The sequence below is a fragment of the Podarcis pityusensis genome (genome assembly GCF_964106645.2).
Source record: "Podarcis pityusensis genome assembly, chromosome: 12".
NCBI lineage: Eukaryota > Metazoa > Chordata > Lepidosauria > Squamata > Lacertidae > Podarcis > Podarcis pityusensis.
Window position 1 is genome coordinate 13,112,542 of NC_138037.1, and position 20,774 is coordinate 13,133,315.

The window sequence follows — 20,774 nt, forward strand, 5'->3', positions numbered from 1 at the left end:
GTTCTGTGAAATTTATTCATACCAAAAGTGTTTGTCCACAATTCAGCTCACTGCTGAACTTTATTCTCCTATGCTTATGAAAGACCACTATATCACTTAGTTATTACCTTCCAGTGTTAACCGCAGAACCCAAATATAATGCTCACTGACACTTTCACTACTCTGAAGTACAGTGGTACTTCTCGTTACCAACTTAATTTGTTCTGGAGGTCCGTTCTTAACCTGAAACTGTTCTTAACTAGAGGCGTGCTTTTGCTAATGGGGCCTCTTGCTGCTGCTGCGCCACTGGCACACAATTTCCGTTCTCATCCTGGGGCAAAGTTCTCAGCTCAAGGTAACTCTTCCAGGTTAGCTGAGTTTGTAACCTGAAGCGTTTGTAACCTGAGGCGTTTGTAACTTGAGGTACCACTGTACTTAGTTTGAAAACTAGATTCCTCTTCTTGGAGGAAACCAATTTTCTGGATCCATTTCAATCAGGGTTTTGGCCTGGTTTTGGCACAGAAACTGCTTGTATGATAGCCTCTGTCATGAGGAGAGATGGGGAAATATGTCCCTGTTAAGTTTCCTTGACCTCTGATCCTGGCCCAGCTGCACTGGCTGCCAATCAGACCCAATTCAAAGTGCTGGTTTTGACCTATAGCGCTTTTAACGGCTTAGGACCACAATACCTCAAGGACTGCCTCCCCTCATATGAACTGCCCCAGACCCTGCAATCATCATGTGAGGTCCTTCTTCATGTGCCCCCTTCCGAGAGAGGACTGCAGGGTGGCAACATGAGAACGGCCCTTTTCTGCAGCGGCTCCCCATTTGTGGAATGGTCTCTCCCCAGGGAGGCTCTGCCTCACCTGGTGCCTTCATGACATATCTTTAGGCACTGCACAAAAATGTTCCTATAAGACCTGGCCTTTGGCAGATTAAGCAATCTAGGGCCTTTAAAATGTGTTTTTACGGGGTGATTTCTTTTGTTATTATGCAATCCATTTCGTGTTTTCGTTTTGTCTGTTTATGTTGTGCACTGCCCTGTGATCTTTGGATGAAGGACTGTATATTAAATAAATAAATAAATAAATAAATAAATAAATAAATAAATAGATTGGCATCTGAAGTGGCTCAGTTACACGCCACATGTTGTCTAGCTCTCTAAAAATTACTGCAGGCAGTGCAATGGATCCAAACTACAAGAAAGAAGATTCCACCTAAACATTGGGAAGAACTTCCTGACAGTAAGAGCTGTTCGACAGTGGAATTTGCTGCCAAGGAGTGTGGTGGAGTCTCCTTCTTTGGAGGTCTTTAAGCAGAGGCTTGACAACCATATGTCAGGAGTGCTCTGATGGTGTTTCCTGCTTGGCAGGGGGTTGGACTCGATGGCCCTTGTGGTCTCTTCCAACTCTATGATTCTATGATTCTATGAACACAGAATTCAACCTCATTCTTTCAAAGTTTGGTCCTCTTTTCTTTAGAAGAACCTATGAGGCAAGTAGCTTGTGCAAGATCTTCGTCAAGGGGGGCAGGGAATCAAACTACACTCTGAAAATATGTTTGGAATGTTTTGCTATGCACACCTAATTGTTCTCCTATACTTACTTTGTCCACAAATATTTGTGTGCCAAAAACTGCTTTTATATGTATGAAGAAGCATAGGCCTATTACTGCCGGTAACTCTTTTAACCCCCAAAGAGAGGATATCATAAAGGAGGAACAAAAGGTTGTCTGGGGAGGGGGTAAACTGGCTGGGTGCGCAAAACATGGGGTGAGCAACCACACCCTAAGCATTAATGCGGCTGATGACAAACTACAATGTATGAAGGATTTTATGAGCAACCCACACAAACCTTGCCAGCTTAACTGATACAATCTAAATGTTAAAGCATTTAAGTGAAAGAAAACTGCAATTAAGCAAGCATGTTACCACTTCTGATAAAGCCTCACCCTTGCCGACAGTACTTGTAGACTAGAATGCAAGATCAGAGCTTGTAGGGCAGCAGCTGAAGAAGGAGCAAAAAGGGTTTTCTTGTGTGTGTGTTTCTTTGTGGCTGATTAGCTGCTCTCCCTGTGCAAGGGTCAGAGGGGGCAGGGTTTCTGTTGAGGCAGGTGATTAGCTGTGAAAGGAGCTTATCAGAGCTTGCAGGGCAGCATCTTTTAGATTTAGGGGAGCTAGTCTCAAACGTTTGTTGGGGGAGACCTAGGTTTTTTGGGGGGGGGAGTTATTTGTCCTGTCTTCACGGTTTTTATGATGGAGGACCGCTGTAGCCACTCCTAACGACACGTTCTCAAGATGGAGGGTGAGGGAACAGCTGCAGTCGCCTGCGGTTCCTGCGCAATGTTTGCCATCTTGCCAAAGGTTGCAGGCAGCTTTACCTGCAGCAATTGCATGTTGATTGCCCTCTTAGAAGTCAAAGTCCAGCAACTGGAGAAACGTGTAGCTACGCTCCAAAGAATTAGAGAGCTGGAGCTCTTCTTGGAAGCAACAGAGCACACCGTCTCCACCAAGGAGGAGACGGGGACTCCCCTGAGAAGGAGGCTAGTTCACCAACACAGGAGCCAGATATATGGAGAAACGTGACTCAAAGAAGTAGGAGGCCCAGGGTTCACTCTGATTGTTTAGAAATACACAATCGCTTTGAGGTCCTCTCCCCTAGCATGGAAGACAAAGAGCAGACTCCATTTGAGGATCTCTCCCTCATTACAGTCGATCAGGTATATGAAGACGAGCAGCAAAGTCAGTCCTCAGGGAATGTGCAGGCGACCTTGGAACGGACAGCTCACGGAAGAACCCCGACCAAACCTAAGAGGAGGCTTGTAGTGGTGATAGGGGATTCCCTACTGAGGGGAACAGAAGCAGTGATCTGTGGGCCTGACAAGATGTCTCGGGAAGTGTGCTGTCTCCCCGGGGCTAAGATCCAAGATGTAACTGAACGACTGCAAGGAATCATAAAACCCACTGACAAATACCCCTTCCTCTTGGTTCATGTGGGAACCAATGACACTGCAAGCAATAGCCTCCAGAAGATCAAAAGAGACTACGAGGCTCTGGGCAGGAAATTGAAGCAATTAAATGCACAAATTGTCATCTCATCTGTCCTCCCAGTTGAACGACGTGGCCCAGGGAGAGAGGGAAAAATAGTGGAAGTGAACAGCTGGCTTCGCAAATGGTGTAAACAGGAACGGTTTGGATTCTTAGATCACGGACTGCAGTTTCTTGAAGATGGACTTCTGGCAAGCGATGGGCTGCACCTCACAACGGTTGGGAGGAATGTTTTTGCCAAAAATCTCAGAAACCTCATCAGGAGGGCTTTAAATTGACTAATGTGGGGGAGGGAGACAGTGCTCCTGAAGGTAGGAGTCTATCAACTGATGAAGATGATCATCCAAATGTCATAGACCAAATGGAGCAAACAGCACGCAGACCTAGTGGTGGGAGGAAAAAATCCTTAAATAAGAGTCACGGGGGAATGATTAATGGACTTCAATGTCTGTACACTAATGCGCAAAGCATGGGAAATAAACAAGAGGAGCTTGAGCTCTTGGTACAGCAAACTAAATATGACATAATAGGCATCACTGAAACCTGGTGGGATAAGTCCCACGACTGGAATGTAATAATGGAGGGATACAATCTATTTCAGAGAAACAGACCAGACAAGAAAGGAGGAGGAGTGGCGTTATATGTCAGGGATGTGTATACCTGTGAAGAGATCCAAGATTTAGAACCTCAAAGCCAAAGTGAGAGCATTTGGGTCAAAATTAAGGGAGAGAAGAATAACAGTGACCTCATTGTGGGAGTTTACTATAGATCCCCAAGCCAAACGGAGGACATAGATGATGCCTTCCTGGAACAGATGGCCAAGCATGCAAAAGGAAGGGAGATAGTAGTAATGGGGGACTTCAATTACCCGGATATTTGTTGGATGTCAAACTCAGCCAAGAGCATAAGGTCAAACAGATTCCTCACTGACCTTACAGACAACTTCGTTGTCCAGAAAGTGGGAGAAGCAACAAGAGGAACAGCCATTTTAGATCTGGTCCTAACCAATGTTGATGACCTGGTTAGTGGGGTAGAAGTGGAAGGATCATTAGGCGCGAGTGATCATGCTCTTCTGAAGTTTACTATACAGCGGAAAGGAGCAGCCAAGCATACTAGGACTCAATTTCTTGACTTTAAGAAAGCCAACTTCATAAAACTTAGGGAAGTGCTGGGTGAGATCCCATGGACAGTAATACTAAAAGGAAAGGGAGTTCATGATGGCTGGGAGTTTGTTAAGAGGGAGATAGTAAAAGCACAACTTCAGGCAATACCAATGAGACGGAAACATGGAAGGTGCCTAAAGAAGCCAGGGTGGCTATCTAAAGAACTTTTAACTGAGTTAGGATTAAAAAAGGATGTGGACAAAAAATGGAAGAGGGGGGAAACCACCAAAGAGGAATTCAAACAAATAGCCAGCACGTGTAGACACAAAGTCAGAAAAGCTAAAGCACAGAATGAACTCAGGCTTGCTAGAGAGGTTAAAAGCAACAAAAAAGGCTTTTATGGGTATGTTCGTAGCAAAAGGAAGAACAAAGAAACAGTGGGGTCACTCAGAGGAGAAGATGGTGAAATGCAAACAGGGGACACAGAAAGGGCTGAACTCCTCAATGCCTTCTTTGCCTCAGTCTTCTCTGATAAAGAAAACAATGCCCGACCTGAAGAATTTGGAGCAAATGATTCAGCAGAGGAAACACAGCCCAGAATAACTAAGGAGATAGTACAAGAATACTTGGCTAGTTTAGATGTATTCAAGTCTCCAGGGCCAGATGAACTGCATCCAAGAGTATTAAAAGAACTGGCAGATGTGATCTCAGAACCACTGGCAGTCATCTTTGAGAATTCCTGGAGAACAGGTGAAGTCCCGGCAGACTGGAGGAGGGCAAATGTTGTCCCTATTTTCAAAAAGGGGAGAAGAGAGGACCCAAATAATTACCGCCCAGTCAGTCTGACATCAATACCAGGGAAGATTCTGGAGCAGATCATTAAGCAAACAGTCTGTGAGCACCTAGAAAGGAATGCTGTGATCACCAATAGTCAGCATGGATTTCTGAAAAATAAGTCATGTCAGACTAACCTGATCTCGTTTTTTGACAGAATTACAAGCCTGGTAGATGAAGGGAACGCAGTGGATGTAGCCTACCTTGATCTCAGCAAGGCATTTGACAAGGTGCCCCATGATATTCTTGTAAAGAAGCTGGTAAAATGCGGTCTTGACTATGCTACCACTCAGTGGATTTGTAACTGGCTGACTGACCGAACCCAAAGGGTGCTCATCAATTGTTCCTCTTCATCCTGGAGAAGAGTGACTAGTGGGGTACCACAGGGTTCTGCCTTGGGCCCGGTCTTATTCAACATATTTATCAACGACTTGGATGATGGACTCAAGGGCATCCTGATCAAATTTGCAGATGACACCAAACTGGGAGGGGTGGCTAACACCCCAGGGGACAGGATCACACTTCAAAATGACCTTGACAGATTAGAGAACTGGGCAAAAACAAACAAGATGAATTTTAACAGGGAGAAATGTAAAGTATTGCACTTGGGCAAAAAAAATGAGAGGCACAAATACAAGATGGGGGACACCTGGCTTGAGAGCAGTACATGTGAAAAGGATCTAGGAGTCTTGGTTGACCACAAACCTGACATGAGCCAACAGTGTGACGCGGCAGCTAAAAAAGCCAATGCAATTCTGGGCTGCATCAATAGGAGTATAGCATCTAGATCAAGGGAAGTAATAGTGCCACTGTATTCTGCTCTGGTCAGACCTCACCTGGAGTACCGTGTCCAGTTCTGGGCACCACAGTTCAAGAAGGACACTGACAAACTGGAACGTGTCCAGAGGAGGGCAACCAAAATGGTCAAAGGCCTGGAAACGATGCCTTATGAGGAACGGCTAAGGGAGCTGGGCATGTTTAGCCTGGAGAAGAGGAGGTTAAGGGGTGATATGATAGCCATGTTCAAATATATAAAAGGATGTCACATAGAGGAGGGAGAAAGGTTGTTTTCTGCTGCTCCAGAGAAGCGGACACGGAGCAATGGATCCAAACTACAAGAAAGTAGATTCCACCTAAACATTGGGAAGAACTTCCTGACAGTAAGAGCTGTTCGACAGTGGAATTTGCTGCCAAGGAGTGTGGTGGAGTCTCCTTCTTTGGAGGTCTTTAAGCAGAGGCTTGACAACCGTATGTCAGAAGTGCTCTGATGGTGTTTCCTGCTTGGCAGGGGGTTGGACTCGATGGCCCTTGTGGTCTCTTCCAACTCTATGATTCTATGATTCTATGATTCTATGATTCCTGCATTGTGTGGATGTGGAATTTTCACTATATTCTATCCCCATCTGCTGGCCACATATGAGATAACAACAACCTCACATTTGTCATAAGTTCCACTATCTCAAGAGTTTTGAAATTGAGCTAAATTTATCTGGTGTTAGACATACTTTAAAATTATTGTTTTCACTTTAAAAGGTTATCTACCTTGGCTTTGAGAATCATTACAAATGAATAATGGAACTACAATCACTAGCCTATTCCAGTTAGCTCAGTTGGTTACGAGTGTGGTGCTCGTAATGCCAGTGTTGTGTGTTCAATTTCCATATGTTCCACCTGCACATTCCTGCATTGCAGGGGGCTGGACTGGGTGATCACTGGGGTCCCTTCCAAGTCTTCAATTCTAAGTGTAATAAACCTGGCATTCCCTAGGTGTTTGTATCAAGCACAATGCATTTTCAAAGTTTTCAAAAGATTTCTGAATTCAATTACACATCCTTTATAAAGGAATCTACCACAGGAACAGACTGTAAAATTATATGCTTACATGTAGATTACAGATATTACTATGCAAAATAAGATAAACAAACTTCATGTAGGAACTTCTGGTTTTAAACTACCATGTGCGACCCCCAAGTACCAGATGATACACAAATATATTTTTATTAATTCAATTTCTCTATGAAGGACTCAAGGGAAGTAACACATTCTAGTGCAAGAATTAAAAATATTAAGTATCTAAAACAATCCATGCTAGTGCTTAATAAAAAAATACCACAATTTAACTTCATTAGAATGACTGAGGACCCCCAAGCACACAAATTCAGCAGCTAACTAAAGTTAATACAGCGGTACCTCGGTTTAAGAACAGTCCGGTTTAAGAGCGATTTGGTTTACAAACTCCGCAAAACTGAAAATAGTGTCTTGGTTTGAGAACTTTACCTCAGTCTAAGAATGGAATCCGAACAGTGGAAGGGCACCGGCGGCATGAGGCTTCATTAGGGAAAGCGCACCTCGGTTTAAGAACAGTTTTGGTTTAAGAACGGACTTCCAGAACAGATTAAGTTCGTAAACCGAGGTACCATTGTATAACATCGTATATGACATCCAATATCACACTGAGATTCTAAGCTGCTGACTAAGCAGTATACTCCACCTGTTCAATTACTCCCCCCACCACCAAAAAAATATGGTGATTTCAAGGTCGTTATTTCACAGATCCTTTATTCACACGTCACTAATTTATTTATTCAATTTATATTTCATTTTGCCTTCAAGGAGCTCAAAGTGGCACACAAGTATTTTTCTCACCACCACCCCACAAGGCAAGTGAGACCGTGTCTGGTCCAGCACTACTCAGTGAGCTTCATAGCTAAGTGGGGATTTGATCCTGAGTTTCCCAAATCCTAATCCAACTGCTACACCACACTAGCTTTCTCATTTTCAAGGCAAAGAAATGGAATAATTCCTGTCTTGCACAGCCAATAAACTTGCTTCTGCACTGCAAACTGAAGTACCAAAAAGAATGGCAGTCTTTATATACACATTCCCACACATCAGTCACTCAAAGCAGAGTTACCATTGATGATCTTCATTTTTCTCATGCCCCCTTAAATCAATTCATCGTACAGTTGGATATGTGGGTTCTCATATGCAGCTTATTGCTATTGGCGTGCTGGAGGATGACCAGGAGCTCCCTGAGGCAAACATCATGGAGGAGCAGCCTGTCAATGAATTGTGAGGCAAAGCAGGGGCATCTGGGGCCCTCAGAAGGCACAATAAACCACTTCCTTCTCAAGACAGATGAAGCCCCTTCACAGAATTGGGGGGGCAAGCGGCCTAGGGAGCACAGGCACCCAACACTACAAGTTCCGTCGGCCACCCGACACCGTAGTACACTCCTGAAGAACAAAAACTCCTCAGGAGTAAAAGAATACTCCTGAACAAGCTAATCTTCCCAAATAAACATGTTTTCCTCAGGCAACATGGATGGTCTGAAGCTGTGCTCTGGCGGGACTCTGAAGGCTCAAGTCTTTGCACCAGCTATCCTTGTCTACCTAGCTGTTTGCTGGGCCTCCCTCTGTTTTGACTTTAGACTGCCTTTGAACCATGTTACCTCTGGGTTTGAATGTATGACCGTCATCAGACTGCAATTCACACACCGTTCAGTGCTGACTCTCAGTTACACTGCTTGTGTTTATCACCTGTGGAACGCCAGTTCTGTGTGGTTCAGAATACTAATCTGAATATTGGACAGAAGTAGAGCAGGACATCTCTGACCTCATAAAAACAAACTCTATAATGAAAACAAAGCAGCCACTCTTCCCAAGTTTCATTCTTCCCACACAGAACCAGAATGACAACTAATTGGGGATGCCGCACATCCCACAAATCTAGTATAGATTGAGGAGTGTCTAAAAGACAGCATTCAACCCCTTCTGAAAAATAGTTAAGTTGATCTATCCAATGGAAGTCCTGTTTGTGTTTGTGTTTGTGTTTTGTTTTGTTTTGTTTTGTTTTGTTTTGTGTTTTGTTTTGTGTTTTGTTTTGTGTTGTTTTGTTTTGACTGGACTTACAGTCACCCTGTCCCAAGACCTCCGGGTGGAAAAGAAAATGCTAATTATTGTGCCATGTCGCTTGCCACCAAAAGCCAGTTTGACTAAAAGCATCTTGCATCAATCACAGAAGATGCACAAGTTCAGGATTTGGAGAGCCCTTATGAAAAAAGAGCATTCTAAAGATGAAAAGCAGGTAAGATTACCTGCCCAGTTTACTGAATGCCCCTACTTAGGATGGAAAATATTTCCTAAGGTAATCTGTGTACCTAATGCTTCTGATTTGATGCATAGCTGGTACACTTAAGATAATTTTGTGTTTCAAATTCAAGTACCAATATTAAAATTATATAATACAAACCATGAATTAGGGATCCATTTAACCACTGAATATAGTAGCTATGTGGAAAAGAGAGCAGGATTTCATTGCTGATTATTGAGAAAGGTAGAAGAAGGACAGCACCAGCTGAAACTGCAAGAGTAAATGTACTCAAGAATAGCCTGAAAATCAAAAAGAAGCATTATTGTTACTGCTAATACAACAGTTCAGACACAAACTGTTAATGAAAACAGCTTAAAAAGAGCTTCAATGCATAACTGCCACTGCTTTGCAGGCACCAGAGCTAATATTCAACATGCAAAGTTTACTTTTTAAAAAAATTAGAATGGAGACCTATCAAATATTAGCTGCTATTATTATTAATTTATATATGGCTTACACATACCAAAATGGCGTCTAAGCAGTTCAATTAGCACACCATCCTCTCACTTCCTTATCTTTCCTTATACCTCACAAAACACTATTCCTGAATGTGTTAAAGAAAACAAAACATCTGTCAAGGTTAATGAAAGTGCTCCCTCTGCTGTAAAGGTCTAGTACTGCTGAAGTAATGAAAAGCTCTGCATGGGAACAAATTCAAACAAATTTTGATTTGCAGATGAATACTAAAAGGGAAAAACACACATACGCCACAATCCAAAGAACAACACAACTAGATTGGCATGCATAAGGAGGCTCTGGGCTGAGAATTGTCAGATTGCAGCTCCCATGTCATATGGAAAGCCAGTTATGATAATGATACATTTATAAGAGTTTCTTATAAAAGCTATTCAAAAAGTCAAAATTCTCAGGGGACACCTAAGTTTTAAAGAAAATTTAAACACGGGGAATGCAGATTCTATTTTCAGTTTTTGCTTTCATCGGGCTATTTGATTCATAAACACGGTATCCATTGTCAAAAACTAAGAGCTAAAAAGCCATGCAAGCAGCATATATTTTAGTTTTGTGCTTGGAGATCAGAAGAGTATTCTTCTTCTGCAACAGAAAAACACTTATTTGGCCTCATTCATTCATTATACTAAACCATGGTTTATTAAAATAAATTCAAACCATGACTTAGTGTTATGTAAGAATCCTGACCAGAAGCATAACTACGGTTTGTTCAGTGATTTGAAACCATGGTTTGTTTTTTGTTCACCAAACATTGGCCTGATGTTACGTGTGAACCCAGCATCCTTCTTTAACCACAGTTTGTTTGCCCACCCAACTCTAGAAAAACTACAACAGCATGGGACAAGAGCAGCTGGAAAACAAATAAAACTTTGGAAAAACAATCCATGATTCATTTGATTGTCTGTGGGTTTCGCGTTATATACAAGCCAGACCTATATTTGCATAGCACCAGAAAGGTAATGAAAGCCTAAATAAGATATACATATACATACAAACATATACATACGAAATTCTATTGACAATAGCATCTTCATCCTCTTGCTCATCTGAAAAATAATGCATATTTGTATTATATTTTATTTCCAAGACAATTGTTGCCTGCTTTTTACTACTTTTCCAACATTTTTATATATATAAAAAAGTTAAAGTGATCAAAATGCACAGATTACAAATCAGTGAACCCTTGTTTAGACTGCCCTAGTCTTTGCCTTAAAGACAGATGCCTACACAGCAAGATAGCCCAATCTTTGCACTGTCATAGTACAATGCTCCTATATACAAGCTTTTTTCCTCCACTAATCTCAAATTCAGCATTTGAGTCTGCATCACAGTTTACAAAACCTATTGTTCTTGACTGACTGCCTTTGGACAGTCAATGAGGCAGCAAGTGAAGAAGTCACTCATGCTTCCTCTATGGCTGTTTTTAACTTTTACATAGGCAAGAGACACATCTCGGTGGCAAAATGCACAGTCCGTGTTATCCAGTGCATAAACAAAACAAACATCTCTCCCTTCACCCTCAAATGAGACCCAGAAATGTCAACAGAGGAAGCACAAGTGATTTAAGTTTCCTCCCTTGCTTGCTTTGGTAGAATGTCCTGAGGCCATCTTATGCTTATTTTATTTGCAAACACTAATATACCACCAATATTAAGAAAAAAATACCATGGCACTGCAAAGCATAACATCAACAATAAAATTCCATTAATAAATTCCATTAATAAAGAGAAGTGAAATCTCAAAGCACTTTGAAACCATAGGTAAAAAGTTTATTTGTAGATGGGAGTGAACAGAATTTTGGGGGAAATTAGAATACAGTCATACCTCGGCTCCCAAACGCCTTGGGAGTCGAATGTTCCAGCTCCCTAAAGATCGAAAACCAGAAGTGAGTGTTCCGGTTTTCAAACGTTCTTTTGGAAGCCGAACATCCGATGGGGCTTCCGTGGCTTCCGATCGGCTGCAGGAGTGTCCTGCAGCCAATCAGAAGCCGCACTTCGGAAGTCAAACATTTCGGAAGTCGAAAGGACTTCCAGAACAGATTCTGTTCAACTTTTCAAGGTATGACTGTATGTACAATTCTTAATTTGTTATCACACTTTCTTTACTTCTTAGCACTTTGGCTTTACTTTAACAATGTTAAAGAAAATGGAAAATGGAAATTGTGCTTCCTCTGTGTTCTACCATGAATTTGTATTTACAGACTGGACTAGCAGACATTCTCTGAATAGGATGACTCCCCCCCTCTGGCCTTGATAGGCAGGGTCTTCAAGACTGTTGCCTCCTTAAGACTGTTGCCTCATCTTCCAGGAGGAGAATTCGTTCTGCCCTCCAGACCTAACTGACAGAAAAGAAACAACCCCTCAACCCCAAAATAAAACAACTCAGGGTAGATAGGAAATGAGAAACAGATTGAAAAGAGGTTTAATTTGAAAAGTTCCAACTGTAAGGTGCAAGACAATATGAAACTGTATTAGTTATTAGGATTTGTATTAAGAAATTTTATATAAATGATTTGACAAATCAGTGCAAAATTTCATGTTTAAGGAGAAAAAAGGAAAAATACAGTTTTGGAATTTTGAAACTTTAGAAAGCTCCATTAAAATATTGTCAGAATAGAAATGAAAATGTAATCAAAATATTATGCAAGGGTTTTTTTAATCAAACTTCATATTTTTTTATCATACTTCATATTTGTACTTTATAAAAGTACTGTATTTCATAAATTTTTAAATAAAAAAGAGAAATGTCAAAGTTTAAAGGAATTCATTTTCTTAAAGCTACATTTATAAATATACACAATGTTAGAGATGAAAGTGAAGAAAAATGTCAAGATGGCTTGATGGTGCAAGCCACTAGAAGCTTACCCTTACCCAAGTATAACTTAGTTTTTGACGGATAAGAAATGACCAACCAGATGCCTGTGGGAAGTCTGCAAGCTGGACATGAGCGCAACAGCCTTCTGCCCACCTGCAATTCCAAGCAACTGATAGTTGGTGGAATAATGCCTCTGACAGTGGAAGCAGAACATAGCCATCATGGCCAGAAGCCTTGGATAGTCTTGCCGTCAATTAATTTGTCTATAATAACATAACTGAGTACAAATAAATTTGGATGTTAAGTTTATGTGTTATTAATTTTTTAATTTGCAGATTTAACAAGGAATTGGGGAAAAATATCATGAAAAGATGGGGAATAAAGTAAAGAAGAAAAACAGGGAAAATAGTACTAACAGTAATAGTAAACCATAACATATTGGATATACTGACCATCAATACGTGGATCTTACATTAAAAATACAAGTTAATATAAGCCCTCCAGTTAAACTTTAATCTCAAACCCTTAAATAGTATATCATTTACTGACATAGTAATGGTAAGCTAAATTAGCAATCCTGAACCCATATTTATTTAGACTGCAACCATACTGCTACTTGTACCACTAGGATCCCTGTCATGCAACTGTTAATAAGATTGCACGTAGACTCATTGTTAAAACCATGTTTATAGAAGACAATCTTATTCGGCTACGAGTGATCGCCAAAGAAGAAGAAGATTGCCACCATGCAGTCTGTAGACATTTGGTAGCTAGGTGGCAGCATGGCACAGACAATGAGCTTTCTTTCTGGCAATTGCAGTAAGGTGCTTTCCAAGACTGTTAACACACATCTACCTGGGCAGGTTTTGCCCCACTAGGTTATTGGCCCATTTTACATACGGCGCTGTTACATTACTTACTTATATTGTTGATTATTTTTAAGATTGTATGTATAGTTTAGTACTTATTTGTTCTTATACATATTAACAGTTTAGTATTGGAATTTTAGATGGTAAACCACTTGGAAATTCTTTTATCAGAAGCAATATATAAATTATTTAAATAAATAAACTTCACCTTCTATTAACCAACTTGCAAAATTATAAATGAAGAAAACAGGCACAAGTTAAGAGCTAAAGTCCTAACAAGTTGGGAAACTTACACTGAAAGAAATAAAGGTTGGGCAAATACAACGAAGAGATAATGTAAAATAGTATGGCTCTCTGGTCAAACACAAACATTCCCCTCATCACGCAAAACACCTTTTTGGTACTGTGCCCCAATATCATCAAGAGCATCTCATCTATTTCCCATTTTGATTGCAGTCTACATATGACTATAAAAACAGTTACCTCCTTTCCTCTTGTATCTTCTGATAATGAAGTAGGAAACAATATAGAGAATAGCAAACAGAAGAAAGCAGATCTGAAAAAGAAAGTTACAGAGTGAAGAGATTCACATCATATAACAAGCAGCAATTTAGTTTTCAAAAATACTAAAGTGACACAACCTATAATAAATAGAAAGAAAACATTATACCAAAAGTATAATTACTAATATGCAATGCTTATGTTATTTTGGCTATTTTTGTAGCTTTTCCAAAGTACCAATTTTACTGCTGCAAGGGCCACACATAAGAAAATTCACCACTATATCTTCTTAACTAGTCAAGATATATTAAAAAGGCCAGATTGCAAAGGAATTAATCCATCATTTTTCAGGAACAATGTGTATTAATACTGCCAGTCTTATTGTCCAGTGAGCATGCCAGCAAACTTCTGTTTTGCTTGCACAATACATTTGAAGATCTAATCTGGCAACTAACCCAGAACACCAGTAGGATGCAATAATGGCACTCCAGCACTCCTGCAACACACGAAGTCTGCTAATTCATTGCACAAGTCTAGGTATTTTTTTACTGGATCACGCTTGTGAGAAAATAAACTATGCATTAAAATGGTATTGAACTTTATACTAATCATTTGTATTTCTTTCAACCACTGACATGTAGACAACTACTGTACCCAGAATATAATACAGGAAAACAAAGCCAGAAATGTTAGAAATAAAGTAGGAACAAAATGAATGGAAAGTTAATTAAAGGTTTTAAACCATTACACTTCCTGTAGTAGCCCCACGATCTGACACTAAAAACCCAACTATTCAAATTCATAATTTATGGGATGCCAATCCCCAATTCAACCGATAATTGACTAAGGCTTGCAATCCTATGTACACTTACCTACCAGTGAGCAAATACTCCAGAATGTGGGGCTGCGCAAAACATCTCATGTCAAAGGACAAAGTATAAAGTTTGCAATCTGTGCTACATGGGAAACAACTACTACTGTATGTCTTCCTTCTTACAATGACTGGCAACTGAACAGAGTGATCAGTGGAAATCAGTGGCAATGTATCTTTCTAACCTGATTTATTCTTTTATATCCTGTCAGACCTTGAACTTTTTCATTAAAAAAAATCTTACAATCATCATCATACTAATAGAAACTAGGAGAATGGAATACAACAGTATTGGCAATGTGGTGCCCTCCAGCTGTTGTGGACTGCAACTCCCAGCCTCAGACAACAGGGTCAGCAATGAGGCATGATGGGAGTTGTAGCTCACAGAACCTGAAGGGTACCAGATGGCTGCCCCTGGAATCAAGTGTCTACAAAGAAAGAATGGCTGCAGTGGTTGAATAGGATATTCTACGCTGCAACATTCTGTTGCAGGTCCCACTTGACTCTTACCATAACTGAAACATTCCGATACAAAATGTGATGAAAAATGCAACATGAAAGTTAGTATTTCCTCTAATAATGAATGTCTGTGCAATGTAATGTTGCCCATGGATAGCAAATGGCCAAAGGATTGCACTCCTCACATACACAAATTCCATTTTACTATTAATCATGTTTAGTAGTCAGTATGTTTGTTTAGGAATAACACCAAACCATGGTTTGGCATTACGTATATAAGAAGAGTAGTTAATAATAATACTAAAAGTACAAAGGAACAACTGTGCCTTAAATGTCTGAGTAGAAAAGCAGAATATATTAATAAAACAACAAAAATAACTATTCATAAAAATATATTTAAACTTTAAAGTTGAGTTTCACGTTAAATACTGACTGAAAGGCATCATGCACTTTGAAGAAGAATGAACTCAGGATGAAAGGGAGAAATGAGCTAAGAGGAAGGCACGTTTGGCAAATCCTCGCAGTGATCAACTGCTACCTGGATCCAGAACTGGTCTCCACACTTGCCTATGGACACACCGTTAAGACCATATTCATGGAAGACAATCTTACTCAGCTATAAGTGATCGCCAAAGAAGATTGACTGTATATTTGGATGGAAGTAGAATATTCCCTTCCCCCCATGCATATGTCAGGACTTAATCTGAGCTGGATTGCACCTGAACAGTATATTAATTTGCAGTTTCTTTGGACTCTGGCTTTATTCACTGTGCTTTCACTCGAATTAGCTATCTCTAAATGCCAATAACCAGTTATATCAAATGACTGGACACATCAGCACTCTCCAGGCCAGCGCTTGTCAGCATATAGTACCCCATTCCTGGTTCAGCTCATCTTACCCAGCACTTGTCATTAAAACCCTGCAGAGTGCTTCTATTATCCTCCATTCTCAGGGTTTCAGGAAGGAGATAATGAAAAAACTAGAGGGTTGTTTATGCAAAGACTATTTTAAAATACATTATCTACAATTAATTGGCTAACACTTACGTTCTCATGCAAAAACACTTATGGCTTGCTTTGCCAAGTTCAATTTGACTGGAAGCAGGGTCATATTTAATTCTGAAACAGTACTTCCAACCCACAGCGAGAGATCTAATATTCCAAATTAAATCAGTGTGATTTAAAGCCAGAATAAAGGTAGTTCACATTTTTTAAGAGAACACCTAACGTCATGCAGGGATTTGCACATGCAATCAATTTATGACTTCCAACTGCAGCTGCCCAAAATTTCATCACAGTGATCTTCAAAGTGTATTTTTAGGATAGAGTAGGAAATGGGTCTATAAACAATTTGTCAGGTGATGCTAGAGGATAATCAAAAGTATATCCTTTCCTCACCTCTTCCTCATGCTAAACCTCATCCAGTGATCTACAACTAACCAACATGGTTGGTACCCATGTGTCTCGAGAGACAATGGAAGAGTGTGCCTTTGGGGATGAAGTCAAACCATTGGAGGGTTACAGCATCTGCTGTGGCTATAGAGACCGATACAGGAGGGACATGTTTTGTTACAGCGGGGGCAGATGAAGGCACTAGGAACTAGAGTGGTTAGATGAATCGCCTAGAATGAAACATTATACATAAGAGATGGCAGCTGCCAGCATATCCTATAGATAGTTAATTTCACTTGCACAGTATCTTTCTGTTGTTTGGCTAGTGGTTGAGACTCCAACAACCAAAATACAAAATGATACAAGTGAAATTAACTGTCAGTAGAATGCACTGGCAGCTGCCATGTCGTTTTACATACAATGTTTCATTCTAGTGATTTAACCACTCTCCATTCCTAGAAGTTTACACACAGTATATTCTGTAATAGGGCAAAGAAAGGTTGGCAATGTTATTATCACATTCCAAGCATATTGTGTCCAAGGACCAACGTTTCTCATGGCTATCACTTGCAAAAGTAACTGAATTTAAGCTCTAGAACTTCTTAGTGATCAGATGCTGTACTTAAAAGGTTGGTTTTTTTTAAAAAAAGGTCTAAAATCTGGGGCAGGGGGAGATTTTACAGCCCTAAATCATTCCTTAGATTCCCCCAACCCCAACTCAAGAGATGGTTCTACAATAGCAAAATACTACATACAAAAAAAAGGTCAAATGATGCAGGTCTGACAAGAAGCTATAATAACTCATAGCAAGCAAATAAACACCAAAAAGTGAGAGGCAGTCCACATTAATGCCCTGAAGTATATTAACTCTTGAATAAAAGCAGCAGGAAATGAAGAAGAGTTTGGATTTGATATCCCGCTTTATCACTACCCTAGGGAGTCTCAAAGCGGCTAACATTCTCCTTTCCCTTCCTCACCCACAGCAAACACTCTGTGAGGTGAGTGGGGCTGAGAGACTTCAAAGAAGTGTGACTGGCCCAAGGTCACCCAGCAGCTGCATGTGGAGGAGCGGAGACGCGAACCCGGTTTCCCAGATTACGAGTCTATCGCTCTTAACCACTACACCACACTGGCGGTGCCATTTGTGCACCATCTTCAAACTGCTGATACAGAACTGCATGTAAACCTGGAAAGGCCATAGTGCAGCCTTTTTCAACCTTGGGTCCCCAGGTGTTGTTGAACTACAATTCCCATCACTCCTAGCCAGCATGGTTAGTGGTCAGGGAAAATGGAAGTTTATCAAAAAATGCTGAATGTGTATGCGGATAGATGACTGCATGGAAACACATGAGGTTGAAACCAGCATGAAGGGGGCAGAAGCTGAAACAGGTGAAACCACTTCCACGTGTGCTCGAAAAAGCACAGCCATAAATGCAAATATAACCATGGATCCCTCACAATAACTTTTAATTATTCCCAATGTTTAATAATTCCCAATATTTTCCAAGCTTAGTGATAGAGAAACTGGTTATCTTGTAGGTTATCTTAGGACTCATGATACAACACAAACACATGGAATTGACAGCAATGCCTTCCTTAAACTATCTTTCTCAGTGGTACTACTGTTGAGTCTGCAAAGCATTACAACTGTAAACCACAGTAAAAGGTTTATAACAAAATTTAGAACAGTTTCCCAAATTGAAAGCAGTGAATATAATTACAATTAGCAATCTTTCTTCTATACAGCAGGTGGCAACAGGCTGATTCTAATGCAAGAGTGTTCCCATAAGGAAATGCTTGTGTCCTTCAGGGCCATTTGGCAACTAAACAAAGTACTAATAGCTACACGCAGATCCATCTCAAGCATCATAAATAAAGATATGCCACTCACAGACTTCTGCAAAGAATATCAAGTCAAAATTTATTTTTTATTTGCATTCCTTGGTGCCTCAGGAATGCTTTAAAAAAGAATGGAAATGGGAGTGGGGGCATAATATTGTCAGTTGCCTTTGCCCATGAACTGCTTTGATTACAATTAAAGAGGTGAACAGAGCATCAACAATTTATTCCATATGACAATAGTTATCCATCTTCCTTAGGGAAATGGTGAGCCTGGAAGACCTTAAGAATGATGGTATCATTCAAGAATTTCTCAGTCCAACCCATCTGTAGTATAACAACAATGATGGCCTATCATATAGGGTTGTCATAAGGATTACTGAGAAGGATATTGACAAGCTGAAATGTGTGCATGGGAGGGCGACAAAGTTGGTCAAGGGTCTGGAAACCAAGCCTTATGAGGAATGGTTGAAGGAGTTGGATATGTTTAGCTTGGAAAAGAAGAGACTGAGAAGAGATATGATAGCCATCTTCAAACATCTAAAGGGCTGTCACATGGAAGATGGAGCATGCTTTTTTCTCCTGCTCTGAAGGCTAGGACCCAAACCAATGTATTCAAGTTACAAGAAAGAAGATTCTGACTAAACATCAGGAAGAACTTTCTGTTAATAAGAGCTGTTCAAAAGTGGAACAGGCTCCCATGAGATGTGGTGGACTCTCCTTCCTTGCAGGTTTTTAATTAGAGGTTGGATGAATCTAGCTGAGATTCTTGCACTGCATGGGGTTGGACTCGATAACCCTTGAGATCCCTTCCAACTATGATTCTATGAAATGTAGCTTCTGAGTGTGGAAGCATTCTTTACCTCAATTTTCAATGCCTGGAAGCCAAAGTTTACTTGGCATAACAACATAAAGAAGTCAAGTCTGTTAACCCTGCTAGATCATCCACCCATAGCAATGTCCTCAGAAAACCCAGGTCCATCACACTGATCTCTGAAATTCTTGCCACTGTAGAGGAAGGAACAAGAGGCTAGATAATATCAATCTCACTGCTTCAGAAAAGAATGTTGAAAGGACTGTACTTTCCATACTCTCAAGCCTTAGCTTATTATTATTGGTTTTAAAAATGAAGTTCCCAATTAAAACAGAAGGGCAGTATGATAAATCCACAACAATATCAAGTTCACTTCTGTTGCTTTTTGTAACACACCTTTAATAAGAGTGAGGAACCTCTTGCCAATGGGCCAAATTTGGGTACTATATTTCCTAATTTGATCCACGAGGCCGGTTTTCCCAAACCATGCGCATCTGCCCCACACCTGACATCTTATGTGATGTCAAGTGTGGGGCACCTAATGGTGTGTCTGAATCATCTGTACAACAGAGTTCCCCTTGCAAAGCCCCTTGCACTGATGTTCCCAGGCACCTGACAACCGGTTAGCTATCAGACACTTGGGAAGCACTGCAGAAGGGACAACCCACCTGTCCAGTCAGGAATGAGGATGGAGAAAGATCTGGTCAGTTGGGTCAAAAGGTTCCTTGCCCATGCTAGAAGGTAAAAAAGGTGTATGTTCTTCTTCTACATTGACTGTTCTAGGCATAGGCATGTAGAAGAAAATTTGAAAATAAAGAAGTTGTTGGCACATGTTAATATGTTTTTAGCTTAAGTTGATCTTATTTATATTTTAAATTGTTTGGAATACATGTTTGAAACTTTTGAGAACTTAATGTGTTTTACTGTTTGTAAACCACTTAGAGATTCTATTTATAATCAAGCAATATATAAATCTTGTTAAATAAAATAAATAAAATTCCAAGGTGGCACTTTTACAATAAACTATATAAATAAAACTCAATATATCAAATTATTCATGATATTCTTTAGTATAGAACTACATCCACACACCTGCATATTCATGAAAGCTAAGAGTTATAACTCATAAAAATTTATCCCAATGTATTGATTTTTCATACTTTTGATATGACAGATTTATAATACTCTACAAAAGCATTAAATTAGAACCAGTGCTTTCCTCCCCTTAGAATAAATTAGAAACTAGCATTAAGTTTTTATGAACAAAATATAAGCACAAACAGAAGGATTTGGAGTTACTAAAAACATATTATTCTGTTTACAGCAGAATATTACTTCCTAACACAACTGGATAAAAGCAAAAATCAACAACCCACAATCAAAAACCAAGCAGATCACTCCCTCTTCTCATAGGCTAATGTGACGGGAGAGCAATCCTGCTTAATGCTGGGTTCCTGCTTAATGCTTCAAAGGCTCCCAACAACCAGCTGGCTGTCAAGCACTTTGGCAGCTGCTCAAAGCAGGCTTTGATCAAGCCCAATTTTTATCAGTATGATGTCAGGTCAGGTAGAGGGCAGGTGAATGTGACTTGCCCAAAATGGACTCGGGGGCCAAATGGGGAAGCCTGGTG

At 40.2% G+C, this 20,774-nt stretch overlaps 1 protein-coding gene across 1 annotated transcript in view; it reads right to left on the reverse strand.

Annotated features, from left to right (window-relative positions):
- The window catches only part of LMBR1 (limb development membrane protein 1), a 64,487-nt gene that overhangs the window by 34,022 nt on the left and 9,691 nt on the right, over window positions 1-20,774 (reverse strand). Inside the window, exons 2-4 of the mRNA XM_080974178.1 lie at window positions 13,752-13,824; window positions 10,592-10,631; window positions 9,214-9,353 (exon numbers count right to left, since the gene is read on the reverse strand). Coding sequence (XP_080830304.1) covers window positions 9,214-9,353; window positions 10,592-10,631; window positions 13,752-13,824 — 253 coding nt within the window. The remainder of the gene's footprint in view (window positions 1-9,213; window positions 9,354-10,591; window positions 10,632-13,751; window positions 13,825-20,774) is intronic.